Here is a 25,049-nt window from a genome sequence, read left to right on the forward strand (position 1 = left end):
CAACCCCAGCCCTCTTGAACCTAAGCTCCTTCTCCCATCTCACGCTGCCATCATGAGCCGCACAGGTGTGTGTGTTTTGGCATGACCTATTTTAGTATACGTTTTACTTGATTATAAAACAGGAGGATATATAAGAAAGCCAAGTTGTGCTAAAGTATTTATGGAAGGGAGAGACCTCTGTGGGCTGGAAGGCTTCATGGAAAAACTGGTAATTGAGCCTTTTCTTTTTCTTTCTTTTCTTTTCTTCTTCTTCTTTTTTTTTTTATATTCTTCCTGTCCAAATAAATATATTTCTCCTACACAGGCAAATATTTTTAAAATGTATTTCAAAAGTTAGATTTCTGGAAAAAGAAAAAGAGAGGGTGGGGATAGCGGCTTCTTTAAAATGCCCATGTGGAAAGAGCTGCTGGGGTAGGAAGGAGAAGGGGGGATCTAGTCCAAACCCCCCTCCCTTGCTAGTTTGAAGCCTCAGTTTCTTTATTTTATGTCTACCAGATTCCATATCAAATCTGGGTAAAGAATGGAAAGGTTCTGAGAAGAACCTTGATTTTGAGACAAACCAGAGATTCTTGGGATCATTATGAGGACTGAGAGAAAGGGGCTTCTGAGTTGCGGCAGTTCAGGACCAGGTCCAGAAAAGGATTTCTGCGGGTGGGCAGGGCGGTGGGGAGAGGAATGTGGCCCCTGGAATGAGGGCTGAGTGGGGTGTGGGGCCTCTTTTGGAGAGCTTTGAATGCAGAAGAGATTCTTTGTTGCGTGGGGCCTGGCCTCAGAGCTGGGGATATGATAGCATGCTTGTGATTTAAAGTGGCTCCAAAAACGAGCAGGGGGTGGTGGCTGGTGTGGCACGCCACGGGACTGGGTCCTGCCTAGTGGCTACTCCCTGGTACCCTCGCCTGACATTATAACACTCCCCCCCCCCCACAAGCCCCCAGTCCCACTGCTCCAGCCTTGGGCTGGCTTCCCTGAACCAGCCACTCCAAAAAGGGGGGGTGGGGGGTGGGGGCTGTTGGCAGAGAAGGATATGCTCAGGACAAGGAAGTTCTCCCATTTCCAAAGAGTGTTCCAGTCCAGTGGGAGAGAGAAGCCTTCCAAGTACTCCTGCCCCCAGGAAGGTTCTTACTGAGGGGACTTGGAGACCTATGGCCAGAAGAGTGTGGACCACTCAGGGCTTCCTGGCCACTGCAGTGAGCCTCCGTGTTATTTCCTGCACTAAGCACTCCAGTGGATTGGGGGCAAGTCAGAGTCCTAGAAGAGAGTGGGAAGTACGAGGCATCTGCACAGCTGTTCAATCTCCTGATAACCAGAGAAGGTGGATAATATTATCACCCTCATTTCATAGGTAAAGAAACCCAGGCTCAGAGAGGTGAAGCGACTTGCCCTTGGTCACATGTAGCATAGGAACAGCCTGATCAGTGAATCCACCAGCAGCCTCGGCCTTGCACTCCCACAGCCTCTGGAAACGCTTAATCGGGAGAAATTTACCCTCTCAAGTTCTCCCTCTGGTGAAGCTGGGCGCCCTGCTAATCGGGTTCCTTGCCCTTAGGGTGGGACGCAGGCCAACCAGTCGATGCTGGTGGGGGTGCCCAGGACTCAGAGGGCCAGGGCCCTGTCCTCTTAAGCCAGCCTAATTGCTGTGTGACTTTGGGTCGCCGCGGGGCCTCTCTGGGCCTCACTTTTCCCACCTCTGTTTCCGGGGAAGCCCCTAGTTAAATTATTTATAACCCAGCTCCAGGTTTGCTGCCTCGGAAGGTGTTAGCAAGGCCGCAGAACCCTCACCTGAAAAACAGCTCCCCCACCCCAGCCACAGCGAGGCGGATTATGTAACTGGATGTGCGGCGAGTTGGGGGGGGGGGCGCGGGGCGGGGCGCTCACGGCTATTCCGGGCGCCGCTATTTTTAGCTCCATTGATGAGGCTGCGTCGGCCGCCGCCGGGATTCCGGAGACGTCAGTGGGCGCGCGTCACGGTCCCCGCCCGCCCACCGGGGGAGGCGCGCCCGGGGCTGGGACGGCTGCGCTGGCGGCCTCGAGCCGCGGGGGCGGGGGGCGCGGCTGCGGCCGGAACTGCGGGGCGGGGGGCTTCCCGGGGTGGGGGGCGCGGAGCCGCGGCCGCGCGGCTGCAGGAGCGCGCTGCGGCGGCGGCGGCGGAACTGGTGGGGGCCCCGCGCGGCGCCCGCGACCCCCAGCCTCCAGGAATGGGCGCCCCTGCGGCGCTGAGCGGCTCCCCGCTGGCCGGTGCGCGACCCCAGAAGGCGGGGGTGCAGAGGCGAGCAGAGCTCGGCCAGCCAGGTGAGCGGGCCCCGGGTGGGGAGCGGTGACGGGGTCTCCGGAAGCGGCCCTGGGAGAACGGGGTCTCCGCGTGTGCGGTGGAGTGGGCTGGGAGCCACGCTGGGAGCCCTGCTGGGGGGTCGTGGGAGGGTGGGGGCGGGGAGGGACCGGATTCCCAGCGGAACCTGCTCGCCCAGACTCAGCCCCCGAGTGCGGCGGCCAACGCTTTTTCTCCCCGGCTCGCCAAGGGTGGGGTTTGGCCCGTGAGGGGCGCTGGAGATGTCCCCGCCGGAGACATTCCTTCCAATCCCTCCCCGCCCCCCCTCCGGCGGCTGCGAGAAATGGGTTCCAGGAGTTCGGGAGCGGAGGCACCAGGACCAGAATCGCCCGGTGCAACCCCTTTGCAGGACTGAGTGAAGAAATGGAGCCCGGAGAGGTTAGCAGAGAGTCAGACGCGGACCTGGGGTTAGAAATGCTGCAGAGGTGGCATTTACAATGGTTTACGGTGAAGGATGCATTTGGTTTTGGGGCTAGCGTTCCGGGCATGCTGGGAAAAGGAAGACTGGGTAGAGGTAGGTGGCTTCACAACAGTTGTGCCCAGAGGGTGCTGATGGATTAGGGGGCTGATAACAGCCCGGGCCGGGCCTCCAGGGGCGGCTACAACAATGGTCCTCCACCCACTTCAAGTGAATCTTTAGATCCGGGATGGATGAAGACTTAAAGGGGAAGCCGGCTGACTGTAAAGACCTAGGGCCAAGGGGAATGACAAGTGGACAGCACGATAAAATCAAGATTCGGAATGATGGCAGCCAGGCAGAAGGATGGCCCAAGACCGACAAGATGAATAGGACTGATTATAAATGTTGGGGCCTGTGCTGGAGTGAAAAAAATTAGCTCGGGAGTTCAGGCCTAGCACCTGGCTCTAAGGCGCAGCATCCTAGGGCCGGGAGCTTCTCACTTGCTTTCTGGCCTTAGCTGCCAAACTGCTTTGTGCAGTCTGAGGCCTCTACCCACCAGAGGAGTCCCAAGGTGGGGAGCCCTGGGCTTGCTGGTTCGGCTCCCAGGATTCTTTTTAATCCCAGTTTTGGCACTTCCTAGCTGTGTGGCCTTCGGCAAGTTGCTTGACATTTCTGTGCCCTAGTTTCCCCATTGTTCATTCATTATAATAATCTCTTCCTCATAGTGTCGTGAGGCTGAAATGAGAAGATGCATGTTGAGGGCTTAGTGATGTGTCTAGCACATGGTGTGCAGTAAATATTATCTGCCATCTTTTTTTTTTTTAAATTTTTTTTTAAAATGTTGTATTTATTTCTAGGAGACACAGCGTGAGCAGGGGAGGGTCAGAGAAAGAGGGAGTCACAGACTGAAACAGGCTCCAGGCTCTGAGCTGGCAGTCAGCACAGAGCCCGACGCGGGGCCCAAACCCACGAACCGCGAGATCACGACCTAAGCGAAAGTCGGACGCTCAACCGACTAAGCCACCCAGGCGCCCCATATCTGCCATCATTTTTGTTGATAATAAGCAATGCACTCATTTCTGGGTGGGGACTTGTTTAGTGCAGAGCTTAGGGGGCTGCAGAGGGTGTGTCAGCCTTGTCCTGTGGCAAGGAGTTTAGTTAGGGGAAGATTCAAATACTTGATAGGAAGGAGGTTTTGGGTGGGCCCAGGCAGAGCTGGGATCCAGGGCTGGGGCTCTTGGAGTCAAGGTTGTAGCTCAGCATTGGGAAGAGCCCACAGACTTTGGATCTGCCTTCAAATGGAAGGGACGGTTCCTTAGCGACAGTGCTCTCCTAACCTCCTTCCAGGGTAGCTGGCGATTCTCCCAGCCCAGCTCTGATACAGGCATGTGTGAGTCGTCTTCTCCTGCATTCCACAAATACTTTCTGAGTACCTACTAGTGCTGAGCTGTTTTGGAGACTGAAGATGACAGCGATCGAGACAAGACATGTGAAGAGGTGAACAGCATTAGTCCTACGGAGATAAGATCAATCGGTTAACGTGGTAGGGGTGAGGTGGAGGCTCTCCACGGAGATGGACTGGGACTGGAAACCTGACTGATGACAAGGAGCTAGCCACACAGACCTACAGGGCAGCGACTTTCCTGGAAGAGGATGCAGCCGGTGCAAAGACCCTTGCTGGGGAAAGAAAGCCCATGAGCTTGAGGCCCAGCAAGGTGGGGGGCCAAGAGCTGGGTCCTGAGGTGTGGCCTGATGTTCCCACCCCTTGACAGAGACATTGCTCTCTTGTCTTCCAAACCCGCCCAGTCCTGTGGCATACTCAGAGGTTTGCCCTCTGTGCCGTGTTGAGTGTAGTTGACTTTGATCTATTCCCCTGGAGGAACCTCCTGGGGTCCAGAGATGTTGGTTTACTCCTTCTTGCATCTCCTGTTGTTCATGGCTCACTGGCTGGCTCACAGTAGGCCCTCAGTCAATGCTTGTGGAGGGAATTTTGATCTGAGACAGGAGATGGGGTCACATACCTCTCTAAGATGTTATGAAGCACTTTCCAGGCACTACCTGTGTCCCCGACTCTGCCCCCTGTTCTCAGAGAAAGGGGAAGGTACTTGGGGAAGTCCTGGGCATCCCGAGGTGTTGGCCCTTGGCCTTCCTCCTTGGTGTTGGCTGGTAGGGAGAAAAGGGAAGGTTGGGGAGGGGAGGCCTTACTATAGACCTGTTCCTGGGGCATGGGAAGATGACAGCACCATTCTGGGAAGCAGGTGTAGCCTGTGGGCTGGGGCAAATTTAAAGCCTGATTTTGCCTTCTTTATGGAGTTGGAAGCCTTCCATATTTCTAGACTGTCCCTATCTTTCCTGCAGCCTGGTCTCCATTACCCACAGGAACATCGGGGTTCTGGTAGCTCTGTTTAAGAGGAGAATCTGGGCACCGTGGGCCAGAGTAGCTCCCTTGAGCCTGTGGACCTTGGGGCAGGGGTCAGAAGGGCAAGGAAGCCCATCAGCCACCTTCTGGGGCCCTCCTTCTCCTTACTCCCTCCACCTCCCATCATGGAGACATCTACTGCTCTTTTCCCAGACTTCATCTCGGCCTGAAGGCACCTGGTCCTACTCTCACTCTGGGGCCCGGTTGAGAGAGGAGAGGCTGAATTAGGGCAGAAAAAGATGTGGGGTCTGGGGTGCCCTGATTGAAGGAGACTTCGGCAGCAGTGAGGGGGCAGGTGAGAGCTTAAGGAGGCTGAAAGGGTGGTACCGCACTTGGCTCTGGAAGTGGAGGCCAGGTGCCCAGAAGTGGCTTGGAATAAGAACCAGGGTCTGGGGCTGGCTTTGATTTGTCCTCATTTGATTTTTCCTAATAACGATAGCACATACTGGTATATGTGTATCCAGTATTGTTCTATGTCCTTCACACATGTGAGCTCATTTTAAGCTCCATGATAGCCCTGTGGTTGTTAATTTCAGAGATGTCAGTTACAGAGTATCCTTTTCACAGTTGAAGACCAGGAGGCAGGAGAGGTTATGTAACTTGCCCAAGACCATAAGTGATAGAGCCAGGATTTGAACACAGGCATCTGGGATCTTGCACCTGTGCCCTTAACCACTTTGCTCCAAGCTGGGCCTTCCTGTTAGGGGACTGGAGTGCCTTCACAGAATATTTCCTGGGAGTCCCCACTGTTCCGGTTGGAAGGCTGGCTGCCTGGAGATGGGACGATGGAGCCCCTGCCCTGTGGGGTCGTCTGGGGCTTTGGGGGCTAAGTTGGAGTCCCATAAGGAGAGAGAGGTATTCTACTCTGTCCTCACAATAGCTCTCTTTTCTCTGCCTACGAAATGCCCTTTTGTACACATCAGGGCCGAGTGCTTGACTAAAGCCACTCCCCCCACCCCGATCCAGGAGTGGGGCATGAGGCAGAGGGGCTGGGTGCTGGCATGTGTCCCCATGGCCCTGAGATGCCCCACATAATGTCAGCTGTTCCTGTCACACCTCACATCCCCAAGAGCCATTTGCCTGGGGTGTGTGGCCCCAGGTTCTGATGCCCAGCCCAGGAAAATCCTTGGGCTGGCTTGTCAGCTCTTGCGGCCTGGGTCCTGGCTCTCTTCCCTCTCCTGTGTTTCCTGGCTGTGCTGCCTCCAGGGAGTCTCCCTGCTGGCTGGTTCTTCCTCTCTCACACGGACTCTGTCTGGACTCTCTCCCTCTGTAGGCTTCCACCATGGACAGAGCCCAGCCCCGGCCCTTCCCTGGTGTCCCAGCTCCTCCTGGCAGGCCCTGAAGGCACAAGGGATGTTTGAGTCTTGTCTGAGGTCCATTGGTTCATCCAGATTGGTACGTGCTCTACTGTTGTCCTTTGTACACATCTGGGGCCTTCCAGCAGGTCAGGTTGGGGGACAGAGGTGGGTGTGGAACTGCCCTAAGTGGATGTGGTTTGGGGGATGGAGGGGGATGCCCTGTAGAGGTGGTGGGTGAGGTTCTGCTCTGCTTGGGGAGATCTGATTTCTTCAGTGATGGGGGCAATGTGGGGGTGGGGAAGCAGGAAGCCAGGCTTTCTCGGCAGGATAGGCTGGGGAGCATGGGCTGGTGTGGGAGGGGAGGGGCAGGGGTGTGGGTAGATGGCCGTCATGGCCAAGACAGCATGTGTCTGCTTCCAGGAGGCCAGTGGGGTAGGATTGGATATCTCAAGGCCAGGACGAGGGCATGGGGGGATGGGGGCCAGACATGGGGGATGGGAAGCTGGCTTGTTTCTAGGGCATGTGCAGGAGAGTGCACAAAGGGAAGGCTGGGATCCTCTCCCCCGCAAAAGGGGATGGCCACCACCTTCCTACTATGGCAGGCTTTTAGGCCCTGTGGGGTTTGGTATCAGAAGGTCTTTCTATGAAGGGGGAGGATCTTGCTGACAAAGGCTAAGGACAGACCCCGCCCCCCCCCCACTATTCACATAGCATCCCCAAGGGGGGAAAAACATCGCAGACCATCTAGGCCATCTAGTTTTCCTCCTTCTCTTATGGCTGAAGAAACTGAGTCACAGGGGGCAGAACTGACTTTTCAAGATCCTGTAGCGAGGGCATAAAGAGCCAAGTTTAGAATCAAGGTCTCCTGGACTCTGGGTGAGCCCAGAGGCCTGGTCGGCTGGTAGAGGACACACTCTCCTTGCCTGAGGACACTTCTGGAGAAGGTACAAGCAGATCCAGGGGTGAGGAGTGGAGTGTGGGAATGGAATGCCCCCTAGGCCTTTCCCTGGGAATCTCAGAGACTAGGATGGGGCCAAGGGCACTGTGGTCCTGGTTACCATGTTTACTTGTGAGAGCTGGAGTTCAGCCTGGCACCCCAGCCGGGGCTCTGCGATGCCCTTCTTCCTTCCCTGGAATGGGGGCTATCTCCGGGCCACAGCCCCCTTCAGTCCTTGAGAGATCCCTAGATGAAGCAGAGCTGGCTTTGAATCTCCCCCAGGTCCCCCAAACACTGTGCCTCATGGGGAGCTGGTGTTCAGGGCACAGGGAGTCCCACAGAGGTGGCTGTGACGGGGAAGGACGAGGTGTCTGGCTTGAGCCTGGGTAGAAGGAGGGGAAGCCCTGGGAAGCAGGGCCTCCTGTTCCAGAGGCTGAGCTGGGTGTGCACCTGGCTGTCTACTGGCACCAGGCTCTGTGCCACCAACCTTGGGCTGGGGGCAGGGAGAGGAATTACTGTAAGTGGGAGAGGCAGGTGTCCCTGGTCAGCCAGGGATCTGGACTGGGGAGGCACGTGAGTGACGATGACAGCAGCGGGCCAGATGGCTTCCCCTAAGCCGGCCCCCACTTCTACCATCAGCTCAGACTGCCTCCTGAGTGCCCAGCCTTCCCTTGGGTACAGAGCGGCCCCCATGGGCAGAATTCCTTGTGTTCACCTTGTTGTCTGGGTGATGGTGGTGACTGGGTGTAACTCCCATGCCATCTACACTGCCAGGGCCACCCTGAGGGGCTGCCAGCCGGGGCCCCGTGAGTGCTAGAGCCACTGGTCTTGTGACGTGGGCACCTGTCTGCCAGGCCCGGGCATGGGCCCAGGGTCACGCTCACGCCGGGGCTCCCGTCAGCTGACTATTTTGGGCTCTTGCTGACCTGGGCCAAAGTCAGGCCTCAGCCAAGAGGGCCCCGAGGCAGCTCCCTCTGTCCCCAGAGGCCGGCTCTGGTTTCGGCTATATAAACAGAGGAGGACATGCTGGCTTGGAGACAGCTCCACGTCCTAAGTCCGCTCAGCTGGTGCATAGCCTTGGCCGGGCAGGCCGGGCCGACTGGGCAGTCCTGTCTCTTCCCACAGGGCTCCCTGAGGCCGCCAGGAAGAGCCCCTGACCAACCCCACGATTCTCGCCTGGTGCAGCTGTCCAGGACCTCAGGGAGCCTAAGCAGATCGTGAAGAGATAGCTGGTGAGTTGTAGGGAGGGGGAAACTGAGCCATGAGAGCTGGGCTGTTTGGCTGTCTTTCCATTGTGACCATCTGCATTGTGGTTTGTTCGGCCTTGGGAGGAGGGGTGTGAAGGGGGAAGCAAAGGTGGCCAACCTTCCCGGGGTTGAGTGAAGCTTGACCTGAGTTGGATGGTGGTGGGGGCTGAACTTGGGAGCACGCTGCCATCCGGCGCTGGGAGATGTGGAGATAGACAGGTGCTGCTTCTGCCTCTCCCCTTCCTTGGAGACTTCCAGCGCAATCTCAGACCTCCTCTCCTGTTGATCCAGCCTGGGTGAGGCACTGGTCTGCTCAGGCTTGTGGGGGGGAGGTAGACGGGAGGGGGGAACGCTGGAATGAGCTAGGTGTCCATCCGGGAGCCTTGGCCTCGGTCCCTGAGTAGGCTCCCCGCCTCCCGGCCGCAGCTGATTGGGGCTGGGGAGCTTGGCTTCCCTGAGCCCTCAGCCCCTGACCCGCTCTCCTTTCCTGGCCCCCCAGCTGGTCTCGGTGCCTGAGAAGCCCGGCTAGAGCGAGGTCCGGCAAGTGCACCAACCATCTTGCCACAAACACGCTCCCTGGGCCCCGGGCCAGGGGCTGCAGCCCGGCTTGGAATAAGTAGCAGCTCCTTACGTGGGAGGCTCTTCTGCCCTCCTTCTCCTTTCTCCAAAAAAAAAAAAAGAAAAAAAGAAAAAAAAGAAAAAAATTTCCCCCCTTTCTGAACGTGAGTCTCTAAATGAATCCAGAGCCTGTGACTAAAAATACTTTAACAATAGGAAAATGCATCAGTCTTTCCGGCTGGGGCTCGTTATCAGAGGGTTTTTATTTTGGAATTTGAAATTCTGCCCAAGGAGGCTGGGTGGAGACCTTGGGCAGGGCCAGGATGATTTGGTGGGTGGTGATGTTCTGTAAGGTGGTGGGAGGCCCCCCAAGGGTGGATGAGAGGAGCTGGCCAGGGGCTGAGCGGACTGAGGGGCACGGAGGGAGGCTCGAGTTAGGTGCTGATGAGGCGTGGGCCGACCTTTCCCGAAAGCACTCCGCGATCTCGTCTGCGTTTTTCCAGCACTGTCTGGCTCTCCTTCCCGAAGTCTGAGGTTATTCTTTTGTGCCGTCTGTTAATTCCTCCCAGCTTGAGAAGGATATGAGGGTCGAGAAGTCACTGGACTAAACATAGCCTCTGTGGAGAGAGGCCTGACCTCCTCAACTCGCAAGCTTTCCTCCAGAGCATTCATTGAGCGCTTGCTGCATGCAGTGTCTGAAATCTTCCCAGTGCTAGGTGGAGCCCCACCTCTGACCACCCTCTCATTTCCTTTCACTCAGCCATGGAGGGGGAGAGGTGTGATGGGGTTACTGTTCCCCAGTTCTTGAAGAAGAGGGTGCTGGTTTCCCAGTCCGGCTGAAGACCCTGATACCTGCTTTCCCTGCCTGTCCCCAACCCCCTCCACCCCCCCCAACCCCCCCCCCAACCCCCGCCCCGAGATCCTGCTGCAGGTCCCTAGAGTCTAGGCCCTCAGGCAGTGCTCGCTTTCGCTGTGTGGCTTCTCCCTTCCCTGCACGAACTGAACTCTTATAGCCCCGGGAGTGTGATGTTGTCTGCACTGGGCAGGTGAGGAACAGTCTTGGAGAGGGCAAGGGACTGGCCCCAGGGAAGACACCAGGCTTGTGGCTCCTGGTCAGAGATCCCTCTAAGAACTCTTCCATCTTTTGTCCCTGCTGAGGGCTGGGGCAAGAGGTGGCAGGGCCTGCATAAGGGCCGGGAGACCACAGCCCAGACGCCTGGGCCTCACCTGAGACCCCCAGTCCCCAGAGCTGTCCACGGGAAGCCCCCTGAGGCAGCTGGCACTGCTTCCGCACCCATGGCACAAATCCCCCTGCCCATTGCCAAGGCAGGAAAAGGAAGTGGCCAGGTCAGGGCTGGCAGTAGGTCCGGGGACCGAGGAGGGGAAGCTCCCGTGGCCACTTCTCAGTGGGAGGAGGCAAAGCTCACTCCCTCTGCCTACCACTCGGAAGGGCGTGGAGGTCTGTGGGTGGGGATGGTCTTGGAGAAAGTAGGGCAAGTTCTTGCCCTCTTCTGGGGGGTGGGGAGGGGTGGCGCAGCCCAAGGCTGGGTGGGGGAGGGGGACAGTGTGGGAAAGGGGCTGTACGCTTCTACTTCCTCCATCCCCTGTTTACCCAAATCCACACCAGCCCTCCTGGCTGGTGAACGATGGTGGACATCGGCTGCCCATTTGGGGCCTGTCCTGGGACAGTTACTATTGATGCAAGAAGGCTCCCCCCCCGCCAAGGTTGGGGAGACAGGGCCTTGCCCTCATGTTCACACATAGGTGGAGGAGAGGATGAGTCAGCACATAGGTCCCCAGGCCCCATAAGATTGGACTAGGAGGGGCCATGGCCTGTGAGGGCTTCAGAAAACCTACAGCATCGACAGAAATCATACTGTGTGAAGACCCCTTTCTAATGTCAGATATTACAGCCTCTTCTAACTGTAGCTGTGCCCTGAGTAGTCGATAGGACAAATACGTAATGAGAAACAGCCACTGTTTCCCTGATTTCAGTAACACACACTTGAATGAGTCTGTGCTCCATAAATTGCAGCGGCATCTGCCTGCATTTGAGTAAATAAGTCTCTCCCATTTAGGCGTGGCTATTTTTTAAGTAAACTTTTGTTTTTGAAAGTATACATACAGAAAAGTGCATAAATCATAGGCGTGACATCTTAAGAGTGTGTAGTTTGAGGACTTTTCCAGAGTGAACAGACCTGGGTGATCGTTGTTCAGACTGGGAACTGGAATGCATCCTCCCCCACAGGCACTGCTGTTTTCAGTTTACAGGCTGTGTGTGTGTGTGTGTGTGTGCGCGCGCACGTGTGTGTGTACCTGGTCCTGGGGTTGCACTTAGAAGCATCAAGGTCCAGAGGGCCAGAAGCCACAGTCTTTGCAGGTCAGAGTCAAAGACAGTGGGTCCAGCCCCAAACTGGGAGTTACCGGACTTGCATTTGAGTCTTGCCCCTTAGCTTCCATCTCCTCGTTCATAAAACGTGGATCACAGTTCTCAACCTGGAAGGTTGATGGAGGTTTTAGTGGAAGAACCCACGTGACGTGCCGTGGACTAAGGCCTCACCCTTGGTTGGGATTCCCCATGACTCCCTCGACCTGGGAGAAGGTGCTTAGCATTATGAGTTAGGCTGGGGGAGGGCTATGGCCAGAAGGCACTATGCCCACTGAGTGGTGGGAAGTTTAGTCCAAGGTCCTTTATGGGAGCAGTGGGGAGTGTTAGGGGGTAATGAGGGCAGATAGGTGGGCTGGGCCAGGCCCGGAGCCCCATGTGGACTGTTGTCTCATTCCCAACTTGACCTCTTCTCTCCCTGCGCTTCCTATGTTATCATGGTAGTGCTTTACCTTCTGGCCCTTGCCCATAGTTTTGGATAACTCTCCCATCGTTACCTCCTTCATCATTACCTGTCCCCCTCCCATCCCACACCTTCCCCCACAAGAGGCTGTTCCCTCTGACCTTGCTCCTGAGGGCTGGACTTGGGAATCCCTTGGGAGCCTGGGACCAGTGTATGTTCTAGGCCTCCCAAAGTCTGCATGAATTATGCCTTTCCCCAGAGTTCTACCTTAACCAGATTCCACCCTCCTCAGAGCCCCAGGGGACCCTCCCTGGAGAGCCTTTGGTCAGCAGGGATGAGGCCTGGGGTCCCAATGCTCCTCTTGCCTCTCCCCTGTGCCTTAAGTGAGGTGCTCCACACGAGTGCCTCAATGGGTGGCCCTGGCTGTGCTCCCACAGAGGGACTTTCCCTTTTTCTCCTTATTTACTCACTTTCGGAGCGTAGTAGATTCAGACCCCCCCAGCCTCCTTGCCTCCACCTGCATGGCCCAATGGCGGTGGTGGTGTCTTCCCCTCCCTCTGCTGTTGGGTCCCTGGGGAGGCGGGGCCTGGGCTGCAGGCACACATCTGGAGGCTACCGGGTGAGATTTGGGGATTCAGTCCAGGGCCCTGGGCATCTCCTCACCACACTTAGTTCCCTGAGGCCCCTGGGTCGACTGATGCCATAGAAGGGTAGGGATGGTCTGTGTTGCTTTTTGCAAATAGCTGGGTAGGGCAGACGGGGAGGTGCCAGGGCTCAAGGCTGGCTCAGCTTGAAAAAGGACTGGTAAGGCCAGGCTTGAGCACAGATCGGTCAAGCTGTGGCTAATACACCTGTTTAGCCGGTGCAGGATGGAGTGAACATTGACTTGGCTAGTCCTCCTTTGCTTACATTAAAATTGTTTTTCGTTTTTGAGGAAGGTTCTGTTGGGGTAAAGGGAGGCATTCCAGGTTTGGGTGACAGGCTGGGTGGGAAGCCAGCCCTTGATGTGGCTGGGGCTAGCGTCACCAGCCCAGACTTGCTGTGCACTTCTGAGCAAGTGCAGCTCCTCTGGGAACTCTTGGGTCCTAATCTGTAAAATGGGAGGATGTGAATTATATTAGCAGTTTTAAGGTCCCCCCCCCTTTCTTCTGTGGAATCTTTTTTTCCAGCAAAACCAATTGCAAGAGCCCAACACAAAGGAACACAAAACTTTGGGGTGGGGATCCCACTGCATTATTCTGCCCATGCTTCACCTTCACTTGGGTGGCCTTGAAGGGTCTCTGGGAGATGGTTTGGGAAAAACCAGAGCACTCTGAAGACTGGTCCACATTGAGGTTGTATGCTGAGGTGGGGGCGCTATGTCAGATTGTGATAGGATCACTGAATGAGATTGGTGTTGCATGAAGACCACTCCACTTGGGGAGCAGGAGGCTTTGGGAAGAGGAGACAAGCTTGTTAAGGGGCAGCTTCCTTATTGGGTGTGGGCAAGGAGAAGTGGAGGTCACTGGCCTCACTCAGCTGGTCTGCTGTTTACATGCACCAGTGAGGCTAGGCTGTGGTAGGAGTAGGAACATGCGATCCAAGAGATGTTTCAAAATAGAATTTCAAGAAAAAAAATGAGAAGTTGCATGTGGGGCATCAGGAGCAGAGGTTGGGGTGGTGGGCCCAGAGTACAGTAATGACAAGCTCTGTCTGCAGGACCTCTGAGTGGGGGTTGGAGACAAGGGTGTGGGAAATCTGAGATGGGAGGTGAGAGTGGAAGTGAGGAACAGGAAGTGAGCGCCTCAAGGGTAGAGGAAGTGCTGTAGGATGACCAGATGAGGTGAGAGTTGGGCCGCCCCTAGCAGGCTAAGGCTAGGCGCAGTGAAAGTAGAAGCAGAACCCTTCAAATTGACTTACAAGGGAGAAGGGGACTGGCTGGCTGGCACCCAAGTGTTGGTGCGGGCGTCTCTCCTCCTTACAAACATTAGGCCTACTTCCCCTCTCTCTTACCTAGCAGATCCTGGCCTCCCCAGATCTGGGGGCAGAGTGGGGGTGGAGGGGTTACAGCCAGACCAGAGAAGGCTCCAGGTGGCTGCAGAGTGGTCTGTGCCCAGATGCGGCCTTGGCAGTCCCTTCCTGCTCCATGGGGCAGATCAGAGCCTCCCTCTCCACGGGTGCCACAGGGGAGGTGGGAGTGTGGACAGGGGAGGTCGTGAAAAAAAAAAAAATCCCCCAGAGATGGAATCAGAGGTCCTGGGTTCCACCCCAGTGTGTCACCACCTCACTGTGTGACCTTGAGCAAGTGCCATTATTTCTCTGAGCTTGTTTATTTATAAAATGGGGAAGAGTCGCCACAAATTTGATGAGATTTCTCAGGCTCCACCCGGTTCTGAACTTCGGTAATTTCCCAACTATAGTGCACCGACTTTGTAAGGGACTGGGAAGGGGACTGGTGAGAAATCAAGTTCAGCGTGTGGAGCGGAGCCTGTTAGCCCATCTCGGGCCTGGAGAACCCCTGCCCTCGAACCCCTGCCTTCGGAAGGTACTTTGCATGGGAGAGAAGGGGGCGGAAATATTCGGTGGGCTCTGATGTCCCTGGGCCAAACTCTGAGCCAGCGACCCTGCTGGGGAAGATGGGTCAAGTGCATTTGGCTGTGCCTTGGGCTTAAGTGGGGGCGCAGGTTGCCCGAGATGTGTCCCTGAGTTGCCTGCCCCAGCAGCCCAGCTGCGGCAGTAGGTGACCCAAACCCCCTCCAGGCCTCCAGGAAGGGCTGGGAGGGTGCAAAGGCGGAGCCGGGTGTGGAGGGAGCCGGAGGGAGCGGGCGGGGTCGTGGCTCCCCGGGGCAGCCGGAGGCTGAGGACAGCCTAGTCCGGGGAAGCCCTGCGGCTGAGGCTCTAGAGCGCCCCCTTCACGGGCTCTGGCCCTCCGGGCCGGTTATTTCGGACCTGGGGGACCCGGCCCGGGTCCTGGGTCTGACTGGGGGAGCCTCGGGAGTCCGCGAGCAGCTATTTTTAGCCGGCCCGGCGGGCGCGAGGGGACTATTTATAGATCAAACAATCCGCGCTCCCTGCGTCAATGGAACCCCGCGTGCGTCACGCGCACAGACATTCCAGGCCCCCTCTCGCCCCGCCTCCTCGGGCTCCCCGTCCCGCGCCTCCCCCTGGCCGCCTCCCGCCGGAACCGCGCCGCCCCCCGCGCCCTTGTATGGCCATAGCTCGCCGGGCCGCGTGCGTCAGTGGCGCCCCCGCCCCTCTCCGTGCGTCACGGAGCGCTTAAGAGGAGGGTCGGGCTGGGCCGGGGAGCCCCAGTGGCAGAGACTGCGGAACTTGGGGGAGTAAGCAGGACCGCGGGAGCGCACGAGGGACCAGACTGCGACTCGGGGTGCCGGTCCCGGGCAGGGGGAGCAGGAGCCAGCCGGGTAGGTGTCCCCTCGAGGAACGTGCATCTCAGCGGCGCTCTCTGCTGTGGTTATCAGGGGTGTTGCATGAAGGAGATGGGCGTACGCGCGGGCAGAAAGGATGTTGTGGGGTCAACGTGCAGGAGGGCAGGAGGACGAGTGTAGGGTGCAACTCTGACGTGGGGGGTGGGGGGCGCTTGGAACGGGATGAGGACCCGGATCGGACTTTAATCTGCTGGGCCCGGGGTGGGGGCTGGGCTTGGGGGAGTGTCTGTGCAAGGTGGAAGCCGCAGGGGGTTAGAGTTGGCGCCAGGAGTGGGGACTTGTTTAGTAGGAGGCTGGCTGTAGTTCAGTCTCCAGGGTGCCCAAGTGGCAAAGGGCGCCGAGGATGGGGGTGTTGATGGGGTCTCAGTCCAGTGGAGGAAAAGATACATGGAGCTTTAACTGCTGGGATCCATCGAACTCCTAACAAGATTGGAATTCCAAAAGGGTCTTCTTCCTCCCCGCTCCTCCTCCTTCCCTATTCCTAGTTGTTTTCTTAACGCTGTAGAGGCCATGGCATAGTTTGCCAGCGTCCCCAGCCTGAAGTTGCTGCCTGAACTGTATTAGGAGACTTCTGGATTGCTGAGGGAAATGGCCAGGATCGGTGGCTGAACTGCAGAGGGGTACTACTTGTGTTGGACTGAACGAGCCTTCCTAGGGGCAGGACCTCTGGAAGTACAGGGAAGATTGTTTTAGCTGTAGCTTGGAGCGTGTGTGTATGCGTTTGAGTGAGAGAGGGATGTGGAAACATTGGTCCTCGGGGATCCTGTGTGGGAGCTGCTAACATTGGAATCTCCGGTGTGGTACTACCTGAAGGATACCCCCCCTCACCGATCTGGCCTCACATGCTGATCACATCTGTACCCCCTCCCCCCAGTCCCTGTTGGATCATACAGGTAGAGTGCAGCCTGTAGCTTGTTCAGCATAACAGGTGCAAACCACATTGTTGCCAGGACCTGCCTGAAGCCGGATTCTCCCTGCTCCCTCCTTCAACCCCGCCTCTTCCTCCTCCCTGTGGGACTGCTTCCCCGCCTCCCCCCCCCCCCCAGGCTAGATGTGGGTCCATATCTGGTGTAGTTCAGTACCTGTACAAAGCGGGGGGGGGGGGGTTAGGTTGGTGGGGGTTGATCCGGATGTGGGACGCCCAAGTGGAGAAACAGGATTTGAATAAGGCTGGAACGCCCAGCCCTGCGTGGCTGCCACCCTAAACCCATCCCTGCCTAGACAGTCTTAGTGCAGGGAGACGTGGCCACCCTTATCTCCGGCAGGTGCTGTATGTGCGTGCAGATGGGCACCGCTGGGTGGGTGGTGCCAGAGCTCCAAGGGGCTCCCAAGCCAGGGCTGGTTGTGGGAGTGACGGGCCAGGGGTGGAGCTGCCCTGTCGAGGGCCCATGGAGGTGGGTGAAAGGCTATGACCAGAGGACCCCCTGGGCTCTTGGCCAGGAGCTGGTGCCAGCCTTTGCCCCTCTCACTGTTTCCTTGATTATGACACCCTGTTCCCGTTTGCCTTCTTACCCAGCCTCCCTCCCTGATTGGGGGTGGGGGGTGGGAACAGAGCTGTGCAGACCCCAGGCACGGATGTGGGGTAGGAAACTGTCCCAGAGCCTTCTCCATGTTAGTCTGCAAACTTAAGGATTCCCCCCTAAATGGTGCCATCTCTGCGCCTTCAGGCTTCTCAGGAGTGAGTGAGGGTTAACCCTTTTGCCTGAGCTCCTGGGTTCTTGAGGGCACAGACATTCCTCAGTTGAGGGACTCCGGTGAGGACAGGATGTCTTCCATCTGCCCCCCAACAGGCTCCTTCTCCCTGTAAAGCCACCTCAAGTCTGCTGCGCTCCGAGAGTTCTCTTGTAAACATAACAGGGGAAATGCTTTGGGGATCGCAGCGAAATTCTTCTTAGGGACTGCCCATTCTCCTAGAAGTCCAGGGGGGCTGTTCTCTCCTCCCTCCTATCCCCACTCGGCCTCCTGCTAGCATATGGCCTTTAAAGGTCTGGAGCCCGGTTACTTGATCCCCCAGGGAGCTGGGAACTGGGTGAGGAGGTCTGGGCTCCCTTCCTTTTTGCTTTTGGGAGCATCGCAGGCAGCGCCGAGTGGGTGCCCATCCCCAGATGGCAGGACTGGGGTGCGCGTGGGAGCTGCAGCCTTTGTTCAGTGTGCAGGGTGGGGGCGGGGATGGGGGACAGGCTCACGGCTGCTCAGGCCCCTTTCTTAGGCAGCTGGGCCTTCGCTCCCAGCTCCTCTTCCATTTTGAGGATGTCCTTCCCAGGCACGGTGTGGGGAGGAGGCAAGGGGGTTTTGCAAAGGCTGGGCCGTTCCTGGGAATATTCCCAGAAGTGCCAGGTTGGAGAAACAACATCTCTGCACCCAGAGAGTGGGCTAAGGAAGGCTGTGCCCGCCTGCCTCTCCTACCCACCCTGCTCCCAGCCCCCACCCATGCCTTACCCGGTGCGGGAGGGCAGGGGGCTGGAGGAACACAGCCTCCCCCTGTTCCAGCCGAGAAATGCTGGCTGGGTGCCTTCCCTAGGGTTCCCAGGCTGACCGGGGTGTGGCTGGCCTTCCAGCTGAGCCCACTCTTGCTGGGCCACTGGCCAGGGGCCTTGTGCCGTGGGGGCTGAGATGGTACTCTGTCCAGGGACCAGGGTTCCTGGGTTCTGTGGTGGGCCTCGGTGTCCTGCATCTGGCCAGGATTCCTGCCACCTGGCTGCTTAGAGACCTGCACTTATTTAGAGGTCAGGCTTCAGGCTTCTTTCACTGACTCTCGCCCCCTCAATCTTGGTCTTCTCCCTCTTTAGAGATGCCCTGTATCCAAGCCCAGTATGGGACACCAGCACCGAGCCCAGGACCCCGTGACCACCTGGCAAGCGACCCCCTGACCCCTGAGCTCAGCAAGCCCACCATGGACCTGGCCAGCCCCGAGGCAGCCCCCGCTGCCCCCACTGCCCTGCCCAGCTTCAGCACCTTCATGGATGGCTACGCGGGGGAGTTTGACACCTTCCTCTACCAGCTGCCGGGCACAGGCCAGCCCTGTTCCTCGGCCTCCTCCTCGGCCTCTTCCACGTCCTCCTCCTCGGCCACCTCCCCTGCCTCGGCTTCCTTCAAGTTTGAGGACTTCCAGGTGTACGGCTGCTACCCCGGCCCGTTGAGCGCCCCCCTGGATGAGACCCTGTCGTCCAGTGGCTCCGACTACTATGGCAGCCCCTGCTCGGTGCCGTCACCGTCCACACCCAGCTTCCAGCCGCCCCAGCTGTCTCCCTGGGACAGCTCATTCGGCCCCTTCTCCCCCAGCCAGACATATGAAGGCCTGCGGGCATGGACAGAGCAACTGCCCAAGGCTTCTGGGCACCCCCAGCCACCGGCCTTCTTTTCCTTCAGCCCCCCGGCTGGCCCTAGCCCAAGCCTCGTCCAGAGCCCCCTTAAGCTGTTCCCCTCACAGGCCACCTGCCAGCTGGGGGAGAGAGAGAGTTACCCCATGTCAGCTGCTTTCCCAGGCCTGGCGCCCACCTCTCCACACCTCGATGGCCCGGGGCTGCTGGATGCACCTGTGCCCTCGGCCAAGGCCCGGAGCGGGGCTGCCGGGGGAGGTGAGGGCCGCTGTGCTGTGTGTGGGGACAACGCCTCGTGCCAGCATTACGGCGTCCGCACCTGCGAGGGCTGCAAGGGCTTCTTCAAGGTACTGGGCTGCCCTGGGTGCAGCTTTTTATGGGAAGCGGGCGAGGCTGGCCTCTTTGCCCAGTAGGGTCCGTGCGGTGGCCTCCCTGGGGTTCTCTTCCCAGCCAATCCTGCCCTTCGGGAAGGGGTCGGATCTGAAGGTGGCATGGGGCTGGGATGTTCGTGCACCGTTGGGGCTCCCCGTGGAGGGCCGTTCGGACGGTGAGATACGGGTGAGGGTGCAGGCGGCAGGGGTGCCCCCCGGAGGGCCCGTTCTAATAGCCGGCTCTGGTTTCCCTGTGCCTGTCCTTCCCCAACTCAAGGTCCTGCTGGGAAGGGGCCCCCGGGCACTCATGGTCCTGGCGGGAGATAAAAGGATCTGGGGACGAGGGCTTGGTGCTTGAGGGCGGGGGGCGGACTGGGGAACAGGCTGTATGTTTGTCCCGGTTCTGGGTGCCTGCTCAGCTTCCCGTCCCCACCCCCCACCCCTCCTCGGCTCTCTCTCTTGTCTGCCCCGAGGAGGCACAGTTAGAAGTACAGGTACCTGGACTGCCTGGGAGCCCCGAACCCCCGGCCCCTAATCTTGTGTCCTGGGGGTCTCCCTCCTGAGGCAAAAACCTCCCCGAGTGTCCCCAAGATTTTCTTTTTCCTCCCCCCCGTCAGCCCCCCCCCCCGCCATCTCTCCCTCCCCTGCCACCCAAATGTTAGAAAAATAGCTTCGAACAGAGAGTGCTTTTGTCTGTGATGGCAGCAGGATCTGGACGGTCCCCTCCCCTGGGCTCCCCCCCCCCGCCCCGCTCTGACAGCCTGTTCCGTGTTGTCCCCCCATCCAGCGCACAGTGCAGAAAAACGCCAAGTACATCTGCCTGGCTAACAAGGACTGCCCTGTGGACAAGAGGCGGCGCAACCGCTGCCAGTTCTGCCGCTTCCAGAAGTGCCTGGCCGTAGGCATGGTGAAGGAAGGTGGGTGGCTGGGATGGGCTTGTGGGAGAGAGGCAGGCCCGAGTGGGGTGGGGCCCAGAGTGTCCCCAGACATCTGTCCTAGTGGGCCCCAGCGGATGGCTCATCTCCACTGCACCTCTGGTCCACCTGCCTGGCTCACGGAGGGGTGCCCTCTGTAGGGTCTCCGGGGCTCTAGGTCCTTAGTCTCTGGGGTACTTCCCAGCATGACATGGACAGCTTGGGCTGAGAGTCCCTTCCCTGGACCCCTTCCTCCCTTCCTCAGCCCTCCCCATTTCTCTGCAGTGGTCCGGACAGACAGCCTGAAGGGGCGGCGGGGGCGGCTCCCTTCAAAGCCCAAGCAGCCCCCGGATGCATCTCCTGCCAACCTCCTCACTTCCCTGGTCAGGGCACACCTGGACTCAGGGCCCAGCACAGCCAAACTGGATTACTCCAAGGTGAGCCCCGCCCACTGCACATTCAGTGCCTTCGTGTCCACTGGCTAAGGCCCCTCCCACTGGCTAAGGCCCCTCCCCAGTTGGACAATTTGAAAAACGAGGAGCCCCCTTTGGGCTGGCCAGATGGAAAAATGTACCTCCTCGGGTGGGTGGCCAATTAGAAAAAAATGTGCTCCTTCCAGCAGCCTCAGCCCGGGGTGAGTACGGGAGAGCTGGCAAGTGAGGCCATGGGCAGAATCTCAGTTCCTCCCTCGCCCCCGGGATCTGGCCGTCATCCGGGTGCATGACGTGGCCCTGGTGCAGGACCCTTCATGGGGTGCTGACCCCGCCGGCCCCCCCTCAGTTCCAGGAGCTGGTGCTGCCCTGCTTCGGGAAGGAAGAATCTGGGGACGTGCAGCAGTTCTATGATCTGCTCTCGAGTTCCCTGGAGGCCATCCGCAAGTGGGCCGAGAAGATCCCCGGCTTCTCGGAGCTGTCCCCTGGCGACCAGGACTTGCTGCTGGAGTCAGCCTTCCTGGAGCTCTTTATCCTCCGCCTGGCCTACCGGTGAGTCGCTGTTGTGCGTTCAGGACCCCCGCCCCACCGCCCTTGCAGCCCCATCCCCAGACCCTCCCCTCTGACCGACATCTGCGTCCCTGCCCACCAGGTCTAAGCCTGCCGAAGGGAAACTCATCTTCTGCTCAGGCCTGGTGCTGCACCGGCTTCAGTGCGCCCGTGGCTTTGGCGACTGGATCGACAGCATCCTGGCTTTCTCTCGGTCCCTGCACGGCCTGGTGGTCGATGTCCCTGCCTTTGCTTGCCTCTCGGCACTTGTCCTCATCACGGGTGAGTGGCCAGCAGGGAGCTGGGGAGGGCTTGAGGGTCTGGCCCTGGGTGGGCCAGCATCTGGCACTTGGTGGGTCCCTGCATTGTGAAGTGAGGGGACCAAATGCAGAGAGGGGCGCAAGCATTTGCTCAGAGCGACACAGCTGGTGGGCAGCAGAGCTGCGGTTTGGGCCTCGTGGCACCTGACTGTGGAGCCCGAGGCAGTCTGAATTGCCCCGTGCTCCCCAAGGTGCAGACTTGTGTAAGTCTTGTGTGTGTGGCCTAGGGTTGTGGTTTGTATTTAAAGTCTTCCTGAATTACGTCATGAGCAGGAAAGCACGCGAATGATATGTTTTCACACACTAAGCACACTCACATAACCGTTACCTAGATCAAGACAGACGTGGTCAGTACCCAAGGGGTCTTGGGTCCCCTTGTGCTCATCTGCTCCCCTGAGGGTAAAACTGCTACCCTGACTTCTGTCAGCATAGATTAAGTGTGTCCGTTGCCTACTTTATGTAAGTATGATTTTTCAGGATGGCTGTTTTTGGGGTGAACGTGAAGGTTTTCAGATCTCTTTTCTGACTTTTTTTTTTTTTTTTAAATATTTTTATTTATTTCTAGGAGACAGAGAGAGAGAGACAGCGTGAGCAGGGGAGGGTCAGAGAGAGAGGGAGTCACAGACTGAAACAGGCTCCAGGCTCTGAGCTGGCAGTCAGCACAGAGCCCGACGCGGGGCTCGAACCCACGAACCGCGAGATCATGACCTAAGCGAAAGTCGGACGCTTAACCGACTAAGCCACCCAGGCGCCCCTCTTTTCTGACTTTTTAAAGCACCGGCATCTGCCCTCATCCCCTTTTGCGCTTAAATTTCATAGGGGACCCAGCCACCTAGGAGAGAATCTGAGGCACTTTGGGCTGTAGGAGTGGTGGTTTTGAAGCCAGCTCTCCCTGGAGGGGGCCTCTAAAATGTAGTGCTTAATTCCAGGGCTGCTTGGAATTGGCTCGGGGGAAGAAATACTACTGGCCTAGTCTGAAAATCTGGTTAGGGTTTTATTTCGTTTTTGTGACCTAGGGCAAGTCATTTAACCTCTCTGGGCCTCCCGTTTGTCATCTGGAAGCTGAGGATAATGAGTATTACTGCGCTACAGCTAGACTTTCAAAGGGGCTTAAAAAATGGGCTCGCACGTGAACTTGCTCTTGCAAAGTGCCAGGGGCGTGTGAGAGATGGTCAGTGGCGACAGTTCTAGAGCAGGGAGCTCGGGGGGAGGCCGGGTCTCCGGCCCAGGGTCTGCCCCGTGGACAGGTGGCTAATCCTTCACCTTCCTCGCAGACCGGCATGGGCTGCAGGAGCCCCGGCGAGTGGAGGAGCTCCAGAACCGCATCGCCAGCTGCCTCAAGGAGCATGTCTCGGCCGTGGCGGGCGAGCCCCAGCCAGCCAGCTGCCTGTCGCGCCTGCTGGGCAAGCTGCCCGAGCTGCGGACCCTGTGCACCCAGGGCCTGCAACGCATCTTCTACCTCAAGCTGGAGGACCTCGTGCCCCCTCCACCCATTGTCGACAAGATCTTTATGGACACGCTGCCCTTCTGACCCCAGCCCAGGAACACGCGTGCACTATGTGTGCGCGCTCATACGCCACCCCACGTGCCTTTAGCCCACGGACCCTCGGAGCACCCCCACCCTGGCCTGGGCCTTGGCTGGCCTCCCTACTCTGGGTGGTTGGCAGGGAGCTCATGCCCTGGGGGTGGGGAGTACATTCGTGGGGGTGACCCCTACTATTTGTCTTACCCCCCCTAGACCAGCCCCGGCCTTCATGTTTTTGTAAGATAAACCGTTTTTAACACACACCGCCATGCTGTAAATAAGCCGAATGCTGCTGTAAATACAGGAAGGAAGAGGCCACGTTGGGAGAGGGGGTCGGGAGGGAGCGATGGCCCCCACCAGCCTGGGCGAGCCTTTCCCCCCTCCCTGCACCTGCTCTCTCTTCCCGCGCTCTTTCCACATGTACAGAAACTTACTCTAGGAAGAAGACAAATGACAGATTCTGACATTTATATTTGTGTATTTTCCTGGATTTATAGTATGTGACTTTTCTGATTAATATATTTAATATATTGAATAAAAAATAGACACGTAGCTGAAACCGGGCCCCTGTCTGTGTCTGATGCCTTCCCCCACACCATCCACGCCCCGTAATTACTTAAGAGACAGAAGTGACTCTGGATAGATCTTGGATGTTACCAACCCCGAGCTAACAGGACTCTGTTTACTCTTTTGGTAAGAGATAGATGATAATGGCACCTGCTTCTTGGGATGGTTACAGGAAGCACTCAGACTGGTTTGGGAGGGGTGGAGAGCCTGTGATAAGCCCATGAGGAAGGGGCCTGTGGTGAAGCCCGACCTGCTGACGGGCGGGAGCACCACTCTGGGTATCAGTTCCTCACCTGGGGCGTGATCTCTGATTTGGCTTCTATGTGTGTAAAACAGGATGAGGGGCAGAGCCAACCTCACGTTGCTGCTGGGGCTACAGGAGCGTGGGTAGGGGGCTGGGTACGGGGCAGCCTGGGATGCCGTTATTTGTACAAGCTGTTGTTTTCCCTCTGGGTTTTTGACGTTCCCCGCCCCCGTCCAGCCTCGGGGCCCTAGGAAGAGGATCCAGGTTGCATGTGGCCCTTGCCCTCTTGGTAAGAAGACTGTTCTGGGCTTCCTACCTGGGCCCAAGTGCCCCTGTGTGGGTCCTCCCAATTCCCAAGTTCATCAGTTGCTTAGCTGGCATGAAATGCAGATTCCCAGGAGCTTTTATTATTTAATGTTCATTTATTTTTGAGAGACAACTCACACAGAAAGGCAGAGAAAGAGAGGGAGACACAGAATCCAAAGCAGGCTCCAAGATACGAGCTGTCAGCACAGAGCTTGATGCAGGGCCTGAACCCACAAACCGTGAGATCACACATGACCTGAGCCGAAGCTGGTCGCCTAACAAACTGAGCCACCCAGGTGCCCCCCAGATTCCTAGGATCCATGTCAGAAATTCAGATTTGGTGAGGGGTAGGGCCCACGAGTCTACACTTCTACTAAGCGCCTGCGGTGCTTGTGATGCAGGTGGTCTCAGGGCCACATTTTTGAGAAACACGAACCCAGATCAACCCCAACCTGAGGCCCAAGGTAGCTGGCAGCCATGCAGGGCCCAGCCCCCTTCACTGAGCTCAGTCTAGCTGCACTGATTCCTTCTCAAGGACGTGGCAGGAGACCTGAAAGCAGTGCCCCTTACACCCGTTTCTCACAACCCTTGGCCCAGGATTCTTGAGTCTCCACCTTCGTGGCCCCTGGCTGGCTGGAAGTCCTATAAAATAGGGCTTTTCTTCCAAGGAAGAATCGCGTGCCTTTCCCAGAGCTCTAGCCATAGCCTGCAGGTTCCCCAAGGAGCCTTCAGCCACATGCTCTCACTTGGGATCTAGGAAGTCGAGCCCCAGGCCTTCTGAAGAGTCCATGTGTAGTTGGGGTGGGGAGCCCTTGGCTCTGTGCATGGTGACCACCATCTCCAGCAGTGGGTGGACTTCCAGAAGCATGTGTTCCTAGAGCCCTTTGCCTCCCGCCGGCATTCCTGAGTGAGCCTTTGTCAAAACAGGCACTTCGCAAGGTGTGGGGTGCGGGGGTCAGTTTCACTTAGGAGATCTGCTTTTATTCTCAGCCCTGCCTGCAACTCCATGCTGCTCTCTGAAAAGCCCCTCTTCCTCCCTGAGCCTTGGTTTTCCCATCTGCCCAGTGGGGAGATGGGTCGGGCAGTATTCTGGTTACGAGCAG

The 25,049-nt window shown here is 57.8% G+C and overlaps 1 protein-coding gene across 4 annotated transcripts; it reads left to right on the forward strand.

Annotated features, from left to right (window-relative positions):
* Positions 1-2,169: 2,169 nt before the first annotated feature.
* Positions 2,170-23,378, forward strand: NR4A1 (nuclear receptor subfamily 4 group A member 1). 4 transcript variants are annotated; one of them, XM_039241418.1, is made up of 9 exons: positions 2,170-2,289; positions 6,419-6,540; positions 8,506-8,612; positions 18,189-19,066; positions 19,878-20,007; positions 20,290-20,441; positions 20,785-20,987; positions 21,088-21,266; positions 22,579-23,378. In XM_039241418.1, exons 4-9 carry the CDS (start codon positions 18,191-18,193, stop codon positions 22,833-22,835), a joined length of 1,797 nt encoding a protein of 598 aa, XP_039097349.1. In that variant the 5' UTR covers positions 2,170-2,289; positions 6,419-6,540; positions 8,506-8,612; positions 18,189-18,190; the 3' UTR covers positions 22,836-23,378. The 4 variants fall into 4 exon arrangements, with proteins under 4 accessions (XP_039097349.1, XP_039097351.1, XP_039097350.1 ...); XM_039241420.1 differs by lacking the exon at positions 8,506-8,612; XM_039241419.1 differs by lacking the exons at positions 2,170-2,289; positions 6,419-6,540; positions 8,506-8,612 and adding an exon at positions 14,396-14,498.
* The last annotated feature ends 1,671 nt before the right edge of the window (positions 23,379-25,049 follow it).

Source organism: Hyaena hyaena, unplaced genomic scaffold (assembly GCF_003009895.1).
Source record: "Hyaena hyaena isolate Hyena2069 unplaced genomic scaffold, ASM300989v1 scaffold_192, whole genome shotgun sequence".
Lineage (NCBI taxonomy): Eukaryota > Metazoa > Chordata > Mammalia > Carnivora > Hyaenidae > Hyaena > Hyaena hyaena.